Source organism: Periplaneta americana, chromosome 5 (genome assembly GCF_040183065.1).
Source record: "Periplaneta americana isolate PAMFEO1 chromosome 5, P.americana_PAMFEO1_priV1, whole genome shotgun sequence".
Lineage (NCBI taxonomy): Eukaryota > Metazoa > Arthropoda > Insecta > Blattodea > Blattidae > Periplaneta > Periplaneta americana.
Window position 1 is genome coordinate 66,858,219 of NC_091121.1, and position 19,589 is coordinate 66,877,807.

Genomic DNA, 19,589 nt, shown 5'->3' on the forward strand with positions numbered 1-19,589 from the left:
ACGTCTACTATTCATGCATTATATCATCCCCAATTTTCAGTTATCAGTCTATTTCTTATTTCCGTTTTTATCTCATAACGAATGAATGAATGAATGAATGAATGTATGTATGTATGTATGTATGTAATGTTAATGTTATGTTTTATTTAATGACGCTCGCAACTGCCGAGGTTATATCAGCGTCACCGAATGTGCCGGAATTTTGTCCCGCAGGAGTTCTTTTACATGCCAGTAAATCTACTGACATGAGCCTGTCGCATTTAAGCACACTTAAATGCCATCGACCTGGCCCGGGATAGAACCCGCAACCTTGGGCATAGAAGGCCAGCGCTATACCGCCAGGTAGACTGTATGTATGTATGTATGTATGTATATTTATTCACACTGCAAATAGGTATATACCCGGTGGCAGTGATAACTAATTACACTCAATAATGACAATTAATAATAAACACAATTAATAAACTTTCAAGATGTCGTGCCTTCTGTGTTTTGTCAGCAAAGGAGAAAGTTCTAAACAATACTTGTAACTTGTATGTAGTTTTATAAAGAATTTCCCTACTTTATCGTGTGAATTTCTCTAAAGATATTACTGGTAAGAGAAACGTAATTAAACAAAGCTATCAAAAGTAGCAATATTGAGTCTTATGTTTAAATTCCCTAGTTGAAATAAGATTCATTCTGTCTTATAATTTTAGTCATGGGGAGGTGGAGGACATTTTCTAATGTGTGTGTATCCAATGCCGATCCACTTCATTTCAGTGATTCGTGTTCTGACATTTCAGACAGATGGCAGACTGTGACCCATTTTCAAGTTGCACACCACTTTGGCAGGCCACGCTGTGCATTATTTCTAACATAATTGTTTCAATTAAATAGTCTTTGAGTTCATCATTTGGAACCGACAAAACCTATGTTTTACTAGCTACTTCCTCGCCCTTCTTATCTATATGTACACTACTTCTTTCTCCTCAAAAGATCACAGTAACGAAGTCTAACAATGAGTAAGTAATAATACACAGTCTCTAACAATGTGTGTTAAATGTGTTAAAAATTATAAGTTGTGCCTTATGTCACCTTTGTAAAAAGTAGAGTTTGTTACTGTTTGAAATATACAGTAATATGTTCCACAGGTACCTACTGTATTTCAAACAGTAGCAAACTAACATTTCTAAATAGAAAGCCTAGGGGAGTTTAGTTTTAACTGATACTTCGAACTACAAACATTATTCAGCATCATTTGACAGAGCAATGATGAAATTATACTAGCAGAAAAACCGAATTACTGTATCTGAAGAAATGCTGTTTCACATTACTGAAATTCGCATTATCTACAATGCATCAAATTTTTGTGTTATTCACGAGAGAGCGCCATATACTGTATTTGAACAAGTGGGTATAAGTATCACGGTGATATGACATCTCCCATTTCATGAATGGATTATTAGTTATAGTTAGTTAATGGGGTTTAAAAAGGGCACGTCAGCTACTATGGCTATTTGCGCCCTTTATTAGTTGTAATAAATTAAAAATTTGGTATATAGGTAAAAATTAAACACTTTACGAATTTTAAGGGGATAACTGAGAGAATCTCTTTAGGTCGGTGCACATAGAGGATTGGTGGGCACGCAACTCATCCCATATTGGGGGGTGTACAATAGACCTCAGGTCGCAGTGCATGGAATGTTCCCTCTCTCCCTCCTAACAAGGAAAAAAAAAAAAGGACATCAATAAGCACGTCTTGTACCTCAATAGAACGACTTCACTGGGTTGAATCTACTAACTGAGTACTATGTAATTAAGAAAACATTCATACAGTAAACTTCTTTTATATGTTTTGCATTTAAGAATTTTTCACATTCTCTTTTTTCCTGAGGTTTTAGAAAAATACCTATAATTTCCATGTTAATTTATTTTGGTTATATGTTTTTCGTATAATCTTTTTTTACACTTATATGATCACATTTTAAACTCCAGGAGATACGAAACGTCATTTACACTTTCTAAATCAATTTTGCTCGAAATTAAGTTTGGAATGAAAATGTAAGAACGTGAAAATTCAGTACATATTCATTGTTAAGATGCAACTCACGTGGAAATTCGAAGCTGTCCATGCTTGTCTCGAATACTCCACTCATAAAACCTACTCCATTGATCAGGGACACCTGGCTGAAGATGCTGCACTGACAGTGTTTTATAAAACTTAGATGCAATAGTTTTGTAGCTACAATGGAGAAACAATGTACTTGCTCCAGTTTACTGAATATGTTTCAATGATTTTGATGGAGAACATTCAAAACTCACACCAATTTAACCCATTAATGCCCAGATAAAAAAAGGTTTTCATAATCATATAATTTTATAATATTATATTTGTTACATCTTACTGAGTACAAATACACAAAAATTACAATTTTGTCTCTTCCAGTATAGTAGATATGACCTGTATGATATAACATACGCTGGGCAGTTACAGTATCATTTTCATACAAATACTTAATAGGCCCCTACAATGTAAGAAAGGAATTTTGAACTAATATTTGAACAATATATCCATGTCTAATCACTTTAATTATTATTTTAGGTACTTCAACAACATTTTTTTTCGGTTTTCTTCATTTTATATGATATTTTAGAAAACAAGTATCAGGATAAAGATCAACGTTACATTTGACGCAACAAAATTTAGCACATATCCCACGGTAAGCACATCTGCGCCGAGTGCTTTACCAGACAACTAGGTGATCAAGTCTATAAAACGTATTTCATTGAGAACTTGGTTTCTCCCTGTAGGTGTTACAGTCTTAGAAATGCTTATTAGTGGTGTTGCAAGCAATGACTTTACAATTTTTCTTGTGAATTCCAGCAAAGATATTGCCTTCTGATATTATCTGTACAGCATTCACAAGTTGACTATTGATCTGTTGATATAAAAGTCTGATAAGTGGCCAGTACCATTTCTTGGACCATAGTCGAAGTCGATAGAGTCCTCTCAATTTGCCAAACATGTCCACACCACCCATACACGCATTATACATTTTTATAACTTTCGGTTGTTGAACAATGATTTTTCTCTTATCCTTAGTTCTCCACAGTGAGCATGAGCCCAAAGAAACTACATCTAGTGTTGCTGCATTTGTTGCTATAGTGACCTGAGCATTGTCATTCCATCGTCAGATTACTAGATGTGTCTTTGATGGCAGGGCAAGTACCTCTAACGGATTTTTTTCAGATCCTTTGGAGGTGCCTTTTCAATTCTATCAGCTGTTATAATTCCAAAACACGTGATATTTTCTGCTGAAAATTTTTACAATAACCCAAAGGAAGTGAAATAATTGTCTATAAACAGTTTACTGTCATCATGAGCAATCCAATACAAAGCATCTATGTAATAGCATTTCCTAGAGTCACCCCTGGTGCTCGTTCGACTCTCCCTGTGTACGGTTCGAACTTTATAAGGTACCCAGCAGGCGTCGTCAAGCACGAAGGCTTATACCCAGATCTGATTGTTTTTCATCGTATGAATTGCTTGATACTATGATGAAAAAAATATGGTTCCATTCCTTCGTCAACTGAATATGAATTTGGAACAATGTCAACAATGTTCTGGAACATTTCATTTAGACGATTGAAGAGGGGCCTAAGTTTGTATATTTTATCATTCTTGTCAATTGTGTTATTGTGACTGAAATGAAGAAATGATGAATTGTTTCAAATTTGTTTCTGGTGATACAGTTTGCAACTAGAATGTTATGGCTATCAGGACGAATCTCCCAGTACATCCTTCGCGAAGGCAATTAGAGATATCCAGACAAAAGCAAAATGTCAAGGTATTGATACATGTCTTCCATAGATCCTATGATATATGGATAATCTTTCATTACAGCATATTTTACAGTTTCTCGAATTGTGTGAGTAATAAACAGTAAGCTAAATGCCATCAATGTCTCGAGTACGGTACCTACTCACTCACCCTGTGCAGAATGGATAATACGTCAGTATTCCGTAGTATACCCCTTTCACCTCTTTGCAAGGGTTGTAGTTAAAACTTCACTTTTGAACACCTCTGCTCTAGGCTTATAGTTTGTAGATTTTTTGCCGTCCATTTCACACATGCTCCAAGGAGAATTCATCTAACACAATATACAGAAAATGATATCGTTACTGCTCAGCGTATGATATATCATACCATATGTAGAAACTGAAATTGCAATGCTTCTATGCAAAGATACATGTACACCAAATGGCCTGAATTATTCACGAATACCTAACAAGTAATATTAGCACTAGTTTCATAATTCATTATATAATTTATATTGAAAATAAGTACATTTATTCCAATCAAAGTTTTCTTTTCTTTAAGATCCAAACTCGAAACCTCATACCAACAAGAGAAACGATCACAGAGCATTCAACAATGCCTGAATCTTAAACCATATCCATGTACTGCCTACATGAAAAAAATTGTTAACTTGAAGTCAAAGGAAAAGGAATGAAAAAATCTTTCTCACCCTGTATTTTTAATCATATGCTGGGCATTAATGGGTTAATAAAGTTTTTCATCTGCGAGAACTCTTAATTTAAGCTACAGTTCTTGTCTGTGAAATTGCTGCTTTCGTACATGTTTTCCACAATATTGTGGATTGTTGTCCTAGTGATACTCCGAACAACTGGGTATTTACGAGCAAACCACCTACACAGTCTTGCAAAAGAATTTGTCTTTACATGTAAATATGCTGCTCAATGCCATATCCAGGCATCGCCAATACTTTTTTAACAAGAGACAGGGCATTGCCATTTTACACACATCCAGCCTTGACACTGTTCCCACAAAACATTAACTGTCTAATGTGAAGTAGTGATGAAGGTATGGGTGATTCCAGGTTCCAGGTTACAGCACAAATGAGTAACAACAATCATTGCAGTGTAGAGAAACAAAAAATGTCCTACATTAATAGTGTGTTACACTTATGGAAGAGTACAAAGTAACGTGCAGATTACCGATAATGCGAAGAATTCAGAATGATGCACTAAATATGCACCCACTTGCTTCGACCTTATTTTAAATGTTAGTGACAAGAATATGTGTATGTGTATCTAATGCCAATCCACTTCACTTGCGTGATTCAGGTTCTGCATATTGCGGACAGATGGCAGGACTGAGCCCATTTTCAAGTTGCACACCACTTCGGTGGGCCATGCTATGCATGTGTGTATCTGTGGAGAGTTATGTCGTGTACTAGGGTGAGAGTATGTGTAAGTGTTCGTAAAAGTGTAGTGTAGAAAATGGACGATGGTGATCATGAAGATGAGGAAAGTCTACTCCTGTCAAATAGCACCAAGGGGGACACCAGACTTAATGTCCCCGTCTGACAGAGAAATCACTATCAACAGTGACATTGCCTTCTCTTCATATGCAATGCGGAGAGATTTGAGATTTAACCCAGACATATTGGTGCTCAATCTCGTAATTAGTAAATTTTAATTAAAGATGATCTTGATAGCTCAGAAGTGCTCAACCATAAGGACAATAAAATTTGCCTTGCTTATGACATGCATTCTTTAATTTAAAGGATATATTTCAGGTATCAGGCAAGCCTACTATAATGTGTGCATGCATGCATACTGAAAAATTATGCTGTACTTACTATAACACCATCAACAGGTTGTTTTGTTCGAAAACTTGGAGGAACCATTTCGGGTGTAAGTGCTGGTGGAGGATCAATGCCCTGCAGTTTCTGACTTATCAACCACATAGATAAAGCAAATTGTTCACTATTCAATTTGCCGCTCTGTTTTATGTCACATAACGTCCTGTAAACCAAAAGAACCAATCATAATTTAAATCACAATTTCTTTACATTCATATTGTAAATGAATCACTAATTTTGTGTGTGAACAAAAAACACAACTTACATTCTACGAAATTTATGAAGGATTATCTTCTACATAAAGCGCTTCAGTTCTTTTTAAACTCAAAGAATTAATTTAATCGTTCTCCGAACAAGTTGCAAGTGACAAACACTAAATTTTACAACAGACAAAAATATCAGCCATGTTGTTTACAGTAACAATGTTGCTTTTACAAAACAGCATTTTAAACCAACGAAAAATTGAAGGGGTCGAGAGTAAAAGATGGTAAGCACTATTTTGATGAATTTTGAGCTACAGTCACTAGATGTCTCCACTTTGCATTCATAAGATGAAATAGTTAAAATTTACACAAACTGATGGAGTACGAAGTCTTGAATTTTGTGAAAATGATGATCATTTAGTGTAAAACTTGGTAAGTGACCTCTTCTCTATAGTAAGTGATGGAATCAAGACGAGTCTGTCAGGATCGATTGCTTATCAAACTGTATCAGGCATGCATAATGACATTCAGTAAGAATAATCCCCACTAATTATGTAACACCACACTTAAAACACCAAACTATACAGGGAAGTTAATGTACGACCAAAGGGCAGATGTCAGTCTTCATTGTTATTGGTCCAGATGAGAAGAAAATATCAAAATAGAACATCATCCAAGTAAACTGAAAGATAGCCTATATTAAAATCAATTAAATGGATACTTCAACATTGTCTCATTTTATGAAGATCTGAAGCCTACAGAGGCCTGCAACGAATTTGCGACACATAATATTTTTTGTCATAAAGGTTAAAAATGTTATGTTTTATTTAACGACGTTCGCAACTGCAGAGGTTATATCAGCGTCGCCGGATGTGCTGGAATTTTGTCCCGCAGGAGTTCCTTTACATGCCAGTAAATCTACTGACATGAGCCTGTCGTATTTAAGCACACTTAAAGTCATAAAGGTCAAATCGAATATTCTGATTTCCGAAAATATTACAGTGAAACTTCGATGTATCATTTTTTTAGGGGAACAGAGAATAAAAACGATAAATATGGGAAAACGATAATACCGGGAAACCATAAAAATTACCGTGTTTAGGCATATAACAGATGCAATAGAGTCATGAACACATCCCACTGTTCCTTAGTCAATTTAAGAGAGAAATACCCACATAATCGATGCACTTCATTTTTAACAATTATCTTAAATAATATAAAATCATAATGGACATGTCTCGCAATATTTTATTCTTGCTTGTTAAGTCGCATCTTCACAATTTGACGAGTGTTTAATAATGCATATAAATGCATATTCTGAAGGAAAATCCATATTTTAAATTTTTAATGCAAAAATGCATATTTTACTCGTGAACGTGGTATTAAATTATAATTTTCCCCATTAGCTAATTACTAGTACTTAATTAATAAAGCCTCTGCAATCAATTGAATATAAAACATGGCATATGTATTTACATCTGTGTATAGGTATCGCCACCGTTCTTGAAGGATGACCTTCAATTCACTACTCAACTAGCAAGCCTCTTTAGCTTATGCCTTCATTGCAATAAATATCTGCCCATGTCCACATGATGCTACGAAAACAAACACCGCTTTCTGAGTTAAATTCCACTGCACATAAATATAGTCTGAGTTAATACAATCTCATAGGAGAACATCTTATAATCGTCCATGCAGGTGGAAAGCAAGGTTTCGTACCAAATGCTCTCCTCATGTACAGATGTCATCTGAAAACAGGAGATTTTCATAAACAAATGAACACCGAAAATTACACTAAATGGCTCCATACCATGTTAATACCTAATTTACTCCTAATGCCATCCTAGTTGATGACGATACATCATATCATAACACACAAGTAGAAAAATTACCCAACATCAAATTCCTTAAAAAATTACATAAAAGTCTGGATAACAAGACATCACATGTCATTCGATGAAAATAGCACTAAAACAAAATTATACTATTTAATTAAAATGAATAAATCAGCACAAAAACATATCTGATTGACCGGATATTAGTTGAAAATAATCACAGAGCCCTAAGACTTCCAGTTTACCATCCAGACTTGAATCCCATTGAATTAGTCTAATTTTGGGATACATCAAACAGTGGGTTGGTAATAGAAATATGACATTTAAAATAAAAGACGTCAAAGATCTATGTTGGCAAAGGTTTCAGCAAATCAGCCAGAAAGAATGAAAAGACGTAGCAGACACGTTGAAAAAAATGAACAGCCATTATTATGAGAAAGACGGTATTATGGAAGAAAGAATTGAAAGAATCATAATTTAAGACAATGAAATGGAAAGCAGTGAAGCAGATATAGAACATGAAAGGGACACAACAGAAGACATGTCAGGTGTGGAAGAAATAGAGGACGATTAATTTTTGGTGTAGGTGAATGTATTACTGTTAGGTCTACAGTGTGCGATTAAAACTGTGAACCAGAATAATGTCCATTATATTTAGTAGTGACTGTACTGTTACTGTTTCAATGCGTACATGTTACAGGGTACTGATGACATCATTATCTAGCAGATTCGATAACATAAGCATAAGTTAAGCAACTCGCATCTATGTTTTCATTAAATATTTTCATCCTTCTAGAACGGTGGTGATACCTATAACAGGGGAATATATATGCGTCTTTTGAAATAATATTGCGCAATTAAGATTAGGAACAAAACTAGAAAATCCCCACGAGCTGTCATAAAGTCAAAACAAATCTAATCACAGATCATAAGTAGTGGCATCATCATCATCATCATCACAATCTCTTTATCAAGTAACAAACCCAGTAGACTGATATAGATCTCTCCAGTTTTATTTTTTACAATTACTCACCATATGTGCGCCAATACTGTTTGAGGTACACCTGACCGAAGGAAGACATCTTTAATTTCAAGGCCAGATACAAAACCATCTTTGTCAATGTCTGTCTGTTGGAACAAAATGTCGTATTTTGCTTTCTCTTCAGCAGCTACAACCCATGGTGCTACAGGTAAAGGAGGGATTGCTGGCTGCAAACAAACACAAATAATACACACAGTTAGAGCAGATTATATTAGTTTCATTTTAAAGCTGACATCCGTTATTGTTAACAAAATGTTCGTACTTTTAAGAACATTTAAAGGCAACATTGAACATGGATGTCAACTCTTGAACATGGATAACTGCAATGAATTACATGCCTTGAAAGATTGTTAAAAACATCATTATGACGTGTCTAGTGTTTGGGGGTTACAGTCTTTGTGTTTTTATCTATCTGACAATCTTATTTTATCTATTTAGAACAAAAAGCTTCATACTATAACATTTAGAATACACAAGTTTCACAATTAGGTGACCTTTACCAATTATATCTACCTGTACACGCACATACATTGTTTTGTTGTTTTTTTTTTTTCTTTTAATTCAGAGTGTCACTCAGTCTTACAAAATAATGAAGTAAAATACTTGTAAAAAAAAATATTATACTGCATAACACAACATTTTGTAATAAAATCGGACCTTAATACAACATGTATACAGGTCGTTCATCTCTTCTACAATACTTAAATTTCATCATCTTCGATTACTTATTTAACAACACCATACAATGCTATCAGATAAAAAACAATATGGCAATGAAGTAATGCTGACATAAAATCTTTATGGGGAAAAAAACTGTGTTCAAATAAAACCTGTCCCACAGTTGTTCTGTACTAAATCGTCAATGAAAGTGCTCTATTTTTGGTGGAACATTCAACAATTTTTTTCCATTCTGTTTCTGGCTTTCTGCATCACAAGATTTTACAATCTCACCAGAGTGTTATGCACAGACATCTTCAGTTCAATCAAGACACTGGTCTGCAGGGACAGCTCTCTGCAAATCAGATGCGCGTAATTTTGTCTAATTGCGCCACAGTTTCTTTATATGCAGTAAATCGTATCACGTGGGACCTGTGGTTTTTATTTTCCTTCAAAAGATCCAACACGCAGGACTGGATTTCAACCCATGGTACTTGAGTCCTGAGGCAAGCATGGTAACTGCTATATCAGAAAACTTTAAATTGGAATTCCCACTACTGTCCATATTTAATTACACAAAAAGGATACATTATTTTTACCTTTGTACCATCAATACCCATGACAAGATTTGGTAGAACAGGAACTGCCCCTGGTAGTGTTGCTGCTTGAACAGAATCTTTTCTTTTCGAAGGTGGCATTAATTCTGGAGGAAGTGTGTTTGGGATTGTGTATTTCTCCAAAGCTTTATAAACGAGATGCATTGCCTATAAATGAACAAAACATTCATTCATAAAATTGAAATTACTAATTTTAATTCCAACATTATGTATAGCCTACAACTACCTCTTTATTGTTACTTAAGAATGTAATTTAATAGATACAATTATTATTACACAATAAATTAAATACCGCAACAATAATAATATTCTCACAATGAATTAAGTCTATGTTATTCTTACCACCATGAATTCATGCCGATCAAGCATCCCATCTTTATCCATGTCAGCAAGATCCCATATTTTACCTAATGTATCTATTGGTAACTTTGAATCCATCAACACACCCTTCACCTGAAAAATGTAATTTTATCATTAATCCAACATATTATATAATGATATAAAATATTTTATACTTGCAGAAGGAATAAACGTTTCCACATTTTGAAAATAATGAACTACGTAACTATTTACAAATAGCACACCTTCATTAGACAGTGAAGTACAAATGTACGTACCTTGTTCCCAGGTATCATTCCATTCAAAGGTTGTAAAGATTCAAACAACTGATCGTATTTCGCCTTCTCAGCTGGTTTCACAGCCCAGTCACTTGTCATTAGAGAGTTGTTGATTGTTGGCGGTGATATTAGATTATTATGAACAGGTATTGCTGGAGTAGCATCACCCTACGAAATAAATAATTTTGATAAACACACCTCCAATATAAGCATGATTATTGATTATAAATATTATCTCAAAAATAACAAATATTCATATGATTTTGAAATGTTTTACATACATAAAATGCTCATTATTGCTTGAAACAAATACTGAAATTTCAGCAAACAGGAAGAAACTATATAACTTTTTTTTAGCATCATTCAGAAAACATGTAATATACATTTCAGTAATAAACTGCATCTGTTCTACATTTATAAGGAAAACTGGCATATTATTAAGTCACGTGATGAGCTTCAAATTTAGGATCACTGTAGTGTGAAAATTAAGTTCATTTTTACTCCCCTCCAACCCAGTTGCTGATAAATTAGTTATTCAGTATGATCATACTGAGTACAATATAGTGTACATTAAAACACCTATTTTTTGTAACAATATTCTGGTAAAAACTGGGTCACTAAGAACATCAGGAATGTAATAATGTCATTCCCAAAAGGACCATTTACAGAGGATTTTAAATAAAACAAAAGCAGTGGTTTTATTTTAGACAAGACTACGAAAATGGTGACATTGGATGCTACAGCAGAAGTTAAATGAAATTGAAAATTACTCTCCCAATCTCATGTTACGTGATTTGTAAGTGTGGACAAATTTAGAGAACAAAGTGTGTTACAGTACAATTTTACACATGTGGATAAATTTAAGAAACAAAGTGTGTAAGTACAATTTCCACTTTTTAGACTTTTAGAGGGAATGAAGATAATATGTTGTTGTTTAGTCAATTGACCGAAGACAGGTCTGAAACCCACAAGTGATACCAACACGGCACCACTTATGAGGCAACTAGACTAGGAGATAATGGGCAATATTGGGAGATAAATTTCTTTTATATGCATTAAGAACTCTATGTAGTAAATTCTAATCTTTTAAGGAAGTGAGATTACAAAGAAGAGAAAATTTCCAGCAACTGCTATGAAATCAATGAGTATTTTTTTTTTTTCTTTTTCCTTGCCGTTATTTATACTCGCTTTAACATCTTTGGTCATATCGCGAGTTAATCTTTGGTTGAAATCCGAAGGCCTATGTACTATTGTTGAGACTGGTTCTATTGTTGTGAACTAGATGGCGACTGTATATATGTTACTGATTTTTTATGAATATGATTTTGGTGATGAATGAGGCCGGTGATTTTCAGGGATGTTGTGGCCCGAATTTCCTGGCATTTGCCTTACGGTTGAGGGAAAACCCTAAAAACCTCAACCAGGAAATTCAACCCGACCGGGAATCGAACCCAGGCCCTCTGCGTAAGAGACCAGCATGCTGACCCCTACACCACAGAGGTGGTCCAATGAGTATTATTTAGTAACGAATTAATAAAAAATCTAACTTCATCTGCTTTCTTACAACGATATATGCCATATTATTAAGCAAGAAGTGTGATGCTGGCCTGTTTACAAGCTGTTACATAGCTTAAATACGGCACTATAATGTAGAAATAAGTTTGGCCTAACATTCACAGATACCTAACACCTCACTTTCTTATTAGCAAAAATGGATAGAACATTAATATTTTAGCATTATAACATGCACATAATGGAACTATGTGCTCTACAAAAGGTTTTTAGATTTAATATTACATTACTTCCTTTCACTTGTCAGATTCTTTTATTACACAGAGATATCCACTTGCTGCTTGGCATAAAGGTTAAATTTGTGTCTGACACTCTTGAGATTTGTAAGCAGATTTTCTATGTGTGCTTATGTTTCTCTGCAACTATCATTTCACTCCACCTTTATAATTATATTACTTCATCACCTCTGACATGTTACGATTGTAATAGTAGTAGGTATTTTAATTAACTATGCCTTCAACAACAGAGGTTATTCAGTATAAAAATTCAACATACTAATAATAAATTTAAAATGTGACACGCATAAGCTTTCTCTCACTTCGAGGAAGTCACATTAGGAATTTTATTTCCTTCTCAATCTATGTCCTTAGATGGAATCGAACGTGCAAATCTCTGATTCAATGGTTAGCATGGCAACCGCAAGACCGCTGAGGACAACTGTTAGAATTCACAAGTGGGTCCCTCTAAATGACTTTGGAATTATAGCTATGTGGTTTATAAACTGTCAAGGAAAAAGACAAAGATTAAATATTTGAAATTTATACTTAAGATACACACATATCATGTAGACACTGTAACAGTTTCATGGCTACAGCGATATTAATAGTAGATTTTGGTTTTCTTTCACGTCATCTCCTGCCTCATTTTATGGTAACTGGTCTGCAATTACATTCCCATGAAGTCGTAAGTAATAGCGTTACTTGAAAGATGTTTTCTTATCCAACTTATGTTTTTAATAAGTTTTTTAATTAATATCGATTAATGTTATGGGATAGACAGTAAAACATTGGTAATTGTAAAATTCGTTGTGAGCTATTCTGTGTCAATTGGCAAACCCCATATATGGGGTCAGACTTGGAATCTATTCAAATCTAATCTAATGTACATAAGCCTTTGATACGGGTCGAAAACCTCAATATATGGGTCAAGTTTTTTATATGTATAGCAAATATAAACTGCTCCAATTCATTCTACAAGGCAAGATTATTGGCAAACGCAGCACTGTAGATGCACCACATCATGATTGTGCAATTTACATGAACGGTTTGACAAGTCATCTATAAAAAAAATTCTCCAGGCTTGTACTTAAAAATTTATTAGGACTACAGCCAATATGATCGCAGCCTTTGAAAGGTGACGGCATAATGAGGAGGAGGGAGAGGGAGAGGAGGAGAAGTATTATTTTGGACTGTTACTTGGAGTTTGATATTTGAGTTTATAAACAGCACAATACAATCCAAGGGATGGTGAAGGTTTCCAGTATAAACTCTGAATTAACAATTACATGTGTATAGGCCTACTGTATATCTTTCTATCTTTGTCTGTCTTTTTATATTCATAAACTGTATGTATGGGTTGCATGAAAAATGGACTTCAATTCAACAGTGAATACCAAGTTGGTGTCACCTTGACTCTTCATTTAAATGGTCAAATAAGCATCAAAGAAAAACTATGTCCAGTAGCATGAACAGACGTATGTACAGTCCGATCAAATACATGTAAAAAATTTGTCTCTTACTCAGAAGCACTCGTATATTTTCAATGTATGTAGTTCTGCAATATTAAGTACTCTCATCTCGCCATTAAATTGTATAACTCTTGACTTGTTCCAAACCTTACAGCTTCAAATGCTGATGTAAGATCTATGGATAGCAATAAATGAAAACAAAATTCTTTTGGAAAGTTTGAGTTTCGGTAAAATTTACATGTACTAGTATAAATATTTTAAGAGATACTTTGTAACTCATTTTTCATGTACTAGGTAGATCTACAATGTTTTTGAAAAAAAAAAAGTCAAGTTTTAATGGCATAATACAAGTTTTTAAATTCATGTAGGCCTAGTCTTTAAGCTTTTATAAATCCCATATGAAACATATACATTAATTATTATGATTATGACCAGAGCAGCAAGGAAAGAAAATTTCAGCCACTAGGATATCAAGATACAGCACGCATATTTAATTACCTTTCCATTTGAAATTACATTTTATCCATCACATTAATACAGATGATACTAGGCCTACTATTTTGTTTCTTTTTCTAATGAGTTATACAGTCTTATTTCTTTAAATGTTGTGATTTATATATGGAAAATTTTCCTTCTGGTTTTTCCAAGATTAGATTGTCGTCTGCTATAGGCCTACCGCTTGACAGCTGTGTTGACAATTTAAATTGGTGGTGCAAGTGCACTTCAGAAGCATTTCATTAAGACATGACGAGAACCGTGTTTTACTGAAACCAGCATACTTCACATCAATACATTAATTATTACATAAAGATGAAAAAATATTTTTCTTGACACATCACAACTTAAAACTTACCATTTTGGGAGGTGGCACATCAGTTGTTATGTTCACCATATTCACTTCCTTCCCAGACTGTGCGAGAGAAACTAGTTTCAAGGCCACAAAGAAGCCACCTTTATTAAGGTACCCTTTTCCTGCTGGGTCTGATAGGTCCCAGATTTTACTTAATATTGCATCCGAGAGTCCAGATTTCTTTAGAAACCTAGCGGCATCCAAAGCTCCGACACTGCCTTGGTTATTTGGGTCTACCTGTTAAAAAAGGAGAATTATAAATGATAAATTATTTTAAAACAATTGATCTGAATTCAATGTTTAATTACAGGCTACAAAATATTGCTTCTTGATGCTTCTTGATCTGTCAGTATTTTTTTCTTTCTTCACACTTATAATTTAAAATGTGTTGGAGAAGTTGCCAGAAATATTTAGCCTTCGTGAGATGCTACATACTGTTTTAAGAACATCCACTGTCTGTATTAATACGTAGTAATTATAATATAAAAATTTAATTAACTCACTACAACTAAAAATTATACTGAAACAAACACAATACAATTATTTTGTGTAATTTAAAACGCAAGTGCTGTTATTACTCTTCAGTTTTTGTGAAACAGATGAATAGTAAAGTGCAGATACATCACTTTCCTATTCTCTTCTATCTCATCTAAAAACTTCTCTCTGCAGCGAAATCTATAGTCACTGTCTAACTTTGTCATTCATTATTTTATCAGATCTTGAGATTCCAACAACATAAATTTCATCTCAGTTTCCATAAATCTTTTTCTTCGCTTCCTTATTCCCCAACAATAAATTCTGCTCTTGCTTTTCAGCCTTTCAATGTGAGTTTGTGTGTTGAAAGACTGATTCTGCAAGAGCTGCCTATATGCCATTATAGAAATTAGGAGGTACAAATATTTGCAATAATAAATTATTTGCGTATTGCTTGTTTGTGATATCTTATTTAAGTTAAGAAGTTCAACTGCTAGTTAAATTTAAAGGCTAGTAATAATGGAACTTCATAGCGTATTAGCAAGTTCTATTTTTTAATGCATTATTGGACTGTTTGAACTTCTACAAGAATTATTGTAGGATTTTAAACAGCCAATGGTCCATCAAATACATATTGTAAATTTTAGCAGTTTTCGTGATTTATGGAAGTCTGTAAATAGAATATTACCATCAATATACAACTATGGCATCTTGAATAAGAAATTAAAGAGGCTGTATTTATTTATTTTTTTGTTATGTTATAATACAGTTGACTTCAGAAAACATTCCCGGTGTTTCTGTCAGCCAACTAGTGGCAGGTTCTTCCTTGCTTGTATCCATGAACTCCCGGTGCTTCGCTGGATTAAAACTTGCATGTTATACCTGCTGTCTGTCTTGTGTGATATGTAATTCACATCACATCATTGATAGAACCTATTTTAAATTGCATTTCTTCTTTTCTGAATCACTAGTGCCTTTACTGGCTGTCAAGCACAGACTTCAGACTGGCACAGCTAATTTCAGGGAATTGGGATTCACCGACCATAAAACCTTCACGTGATGATCTCTCTCTCTCCCCCCCCCCCACTCTTTGCACCTACACAAAAAGAGCTGATGCCTGAAGGATAACATACACACCAGTCAAGAGTGATGAAATAAGCTAAGCATTAGGGGATTCAATGGTCATGCAAATAAGAGAAGATGAACTCGTGAGAATACAGGAATCAGTATCTTTACTGGTTAGACATAAAACAGAAATGTCCAACTTTGTAAACTTATACATGGAAGAAAAAAAATCGTGTGGCAGAACAAGGGAATAGATGTAAACTTCGTGGTTGTCCAGATCCATGGAGAAAACATGGCTAAATTTAGTGAATAGGATTAATGAAATAGGTTCTGTAAATTATTTGATGTGAATTATGTATCACACAAGTTCGACAACACTTCCAGCAGTTACTGTGAGGAGGGTGAGTGCCGAATGTTATTAATATAACACAGTACCCAAGTTTTAAACTGGCAAAGCACCTTCAGTTCGCGGATATAAAGAACGGTGGTCAGCTAACACACTCGGAGCATTTACTAGGACTTATTGTAGTTCAAGTCTGCTTCACAGGGAGCTTTACCTGAAAGCTAGATTTGCATTACTGTACTTAAGTTCGTAATTTTATATTGGTATTAATGCAAGTCGTGTCTGTTGCTATTATTATTATTATTATTATTTTTATTATTACTACTACTACCACTACTACTAATTCCACAATTTGGGACATCTGACCAACATCTATGGCTAACCACTAGGATCCAGAATACAAAGCAGAGGTTAACTTAAAAATTTTACAATATGATTTGTGGAGAGAATACAAAACAATGACAAATTTAAAAATATAGTACAATTTGATTTATTATGCACTGCTGTTAATAGTAGTGTTTGTCGCTATGCATCCAATAGGCCTGAATTCAATTCGAACTGGGAATTTATCTCCATTCCAAGAGCGTTTGTTCCATGTTGTCTTAAGCACTGACCTTACGCAGACTGACCACATGACAAGTGAAATTTCGCTACTATTCCAATGGAGGTTTCTGGCCTGGCTGCAGATCTGTGTAATCGTCATTGATATTATATTCTTTTATTTGAATCGAGATTGAATTGTTACTTCTCACAACAGCAATTCAATTAATTTTTTCCAGTGATATGTGGTTGGTCTCCCAGCCAGCTGATGGTAGGTGTTCTCACTAGTTTCCTGTGCACATATCTATAATAGCAATTTCACAAGTGGTGGTGGCAATCAGAATGCAATCTATGAACAACTGATTCTATACATAGTTATGCTTTATTCGTAATTTTATTGCAAGACGAAATCTTCTTAATTTTTCATTATTCATTTTTTTCTGTTGAGATTACATCTATTTTGCATAGTTTGAAGGCCATTTCCAGAATGCAAAAATTTATAAATGTAAGCAGTGCCTTTTTTTCTACCCATGCCGGAACAGTCGGCACCTTTTTGTTGAATTTTTCATCATGGAACCGAAAAATTTGTGAATATGTTTTTAACATAAGTTTTTTTTTTTTAACTCAGCTTAACACTTGAAAGTCTTAGTTGAACAAAGAGGAGGTTAAAAACGACAAAATTTCCGTGCACTGGACAGTAATCATCTCCCGTTCGCTATAAAATATTCTACACAGAGTTCCACTAACTTTTTCTCCAGAAGAAAAGCACTGAATGTAAGTTACCTGTAACCATCTCTAAATTATACTACGAACCGCCACTGGTTTATTCAGTCTTAACGCTCAGAAGAGTGAGAACAGAATAGTGTAAAGTTCGCCAAACCGACGACTAATTTTATGTAGTTGCTTCGGATCGGCTGAGGTGGTTATTATGAATAAAATTAAAATTGGAATTAATTGTCACTGTAGCAAACATTTACAAAGGCAAATTGGCTATGAAATAATGGATAAACTGAGCGGCTCAGTGCCAGAGTTGCCTAAACCACAATTTTTAGCCCCAGATTTCTGCATAAAATGACTGTAAATAATCATTTATAGTGTATGTGTGCCAAAGTAGACGTACTAGATAAATATTCGATTATAACAAATGAGAAATAATTTCCAATTGAGAGCATATAGTTTTAAAAAACGAGTTCTAAGTTTACACTTCAATAACTTTTTGAGTGTAATTGTGGCTTAGGCAACTCTGGCACTGAGCCACTCAATCTCAGTGCATAGGAGTGTAACGGAAAATACGCGTAATTGTTAGAATTTGAGTGGTAGAAAGCAGATTTTCGCAGCAGCCACAATTTGTTGCCTAGGCATATCTTTATTATTATTATTATTATTATTGTTGTTGTTGTTGTAGTTGATTGTACGAGTATGTGTTTTTTATTCCGCATGTAAGTTCAGGAATTCTTTTAACAGAATGCTGTTCAAGAGTCGGAAACAAATTTCCAAACTGTTGCAGTAGGCTTCAACTCGCATATCCATCGTACAAGATTCGGCAATGTTCACATTTCCGTCTGGGATCAAGCAGGCCAGCATCACTCTAAAACCTTAATGGGCCTACATATTAAATTGTGTATGTTTATAGGCTATATTTTATTTTTTTTAATATTCTTATAATTTTTAGTGCGCTATTTTATGAACTGCTAAGGTTTATATGCAGTGGCGCCAACTTTTGGAAAACATTGGGTGGGCTGAAACACTTAAGTTTTAAGTTAAAATAAATATTATTATTAATAATAATAATAATAATAATAATAATAATAATAATAATAATAGCACAACAAATTATTGGGTGGGCTCGGGTCCCACAGGCCCATATGTTGGCGCCACTGGTTTATCTAGCATCTAAGTGAGATGAAGGTAATAATGCTAGCGAGATGATTTCATGGTTCAGTACCGAAAGTTACCCAGCATTTGCTCGTAATGCTGGAAACCGACAACCAGGAAACCCCGGACAAAACCTCAACCAGATAACTTGTCCCAATCAGGATTTGAACCCAGGCCCACTAGTTCACGGTCAGACGTGTTAATCGTTACTCACAGCCAGTGGCGTGTGGTGATAAATAATCCTGGTGGTGCACAAATATTTATTATGATTATCGTATTATTATTATTATTATTATTATTATTATTATTATTATTATTATTATTATTATTATAGGTACTAACGACGACATAACTACTAATATATGTTTATAGATATAGATAGCAAAGTAAAGTGTTCAATTTCTATTGCAGCATACCGTAAATAATATTGTTTTCGCTATATTGCGTTTTATAACACAGTTCACACGTTCACAAGCATTCGATACGTGTGTCGTCTCATCAGCCTTAACTACTAAAAGTCAGCAGCTTTCTTTATTTCTTTGAAATCTCATCATGGCATAC

General features: G+C 34.3%; 1 protein-coding gene across 5 annotated transcripts in view; it reads right to left on the reverse strand.

Annotated features, from left to right (window-relative positions):
• Positions 1–19,589, reverse strand: part of Eps-15 (Epidermal growth factor receptor pathway substrate clone 15) — a 147,886-nt gene that overhangs the window by 86,703 nt on the left and 41,594 nt on the right. For 4 of the 5 annotated variants that reach the window (XM_069825957.1, XM_069825958.1, XM_069825962.1 and 1 more), the window contains exons 3-8: positions 14,735–14,968; positions 10,623–10,790; positions 10,348–10,458; positions 9,988–10,152; positions 8,723–8,898; positions 5,649–5,814 (exon numbers count right to left, since the gene is read on the reverse strand). In XM_069825957.1, coding sequence (XP_069682058.1) covers positions 5,649–5,814; positions 8,723–8,898; positions 9,988–10,152; positions 10,348–10,458; positions 10,623–10,790; positions 14,735–14,968 — 1,020 coding nt within the window. The remainder of the gene's footprint in view (positions 1–5,648; positions 5,815–8,722; positions 8,899–9,987; positions 10,153–10,347; positions 10,459–10,622; positions 10,791–14,734; positions 14,969–19,589) is intronic. The other variant, XM_069825960.1, reaches the window with a different exon arrangement.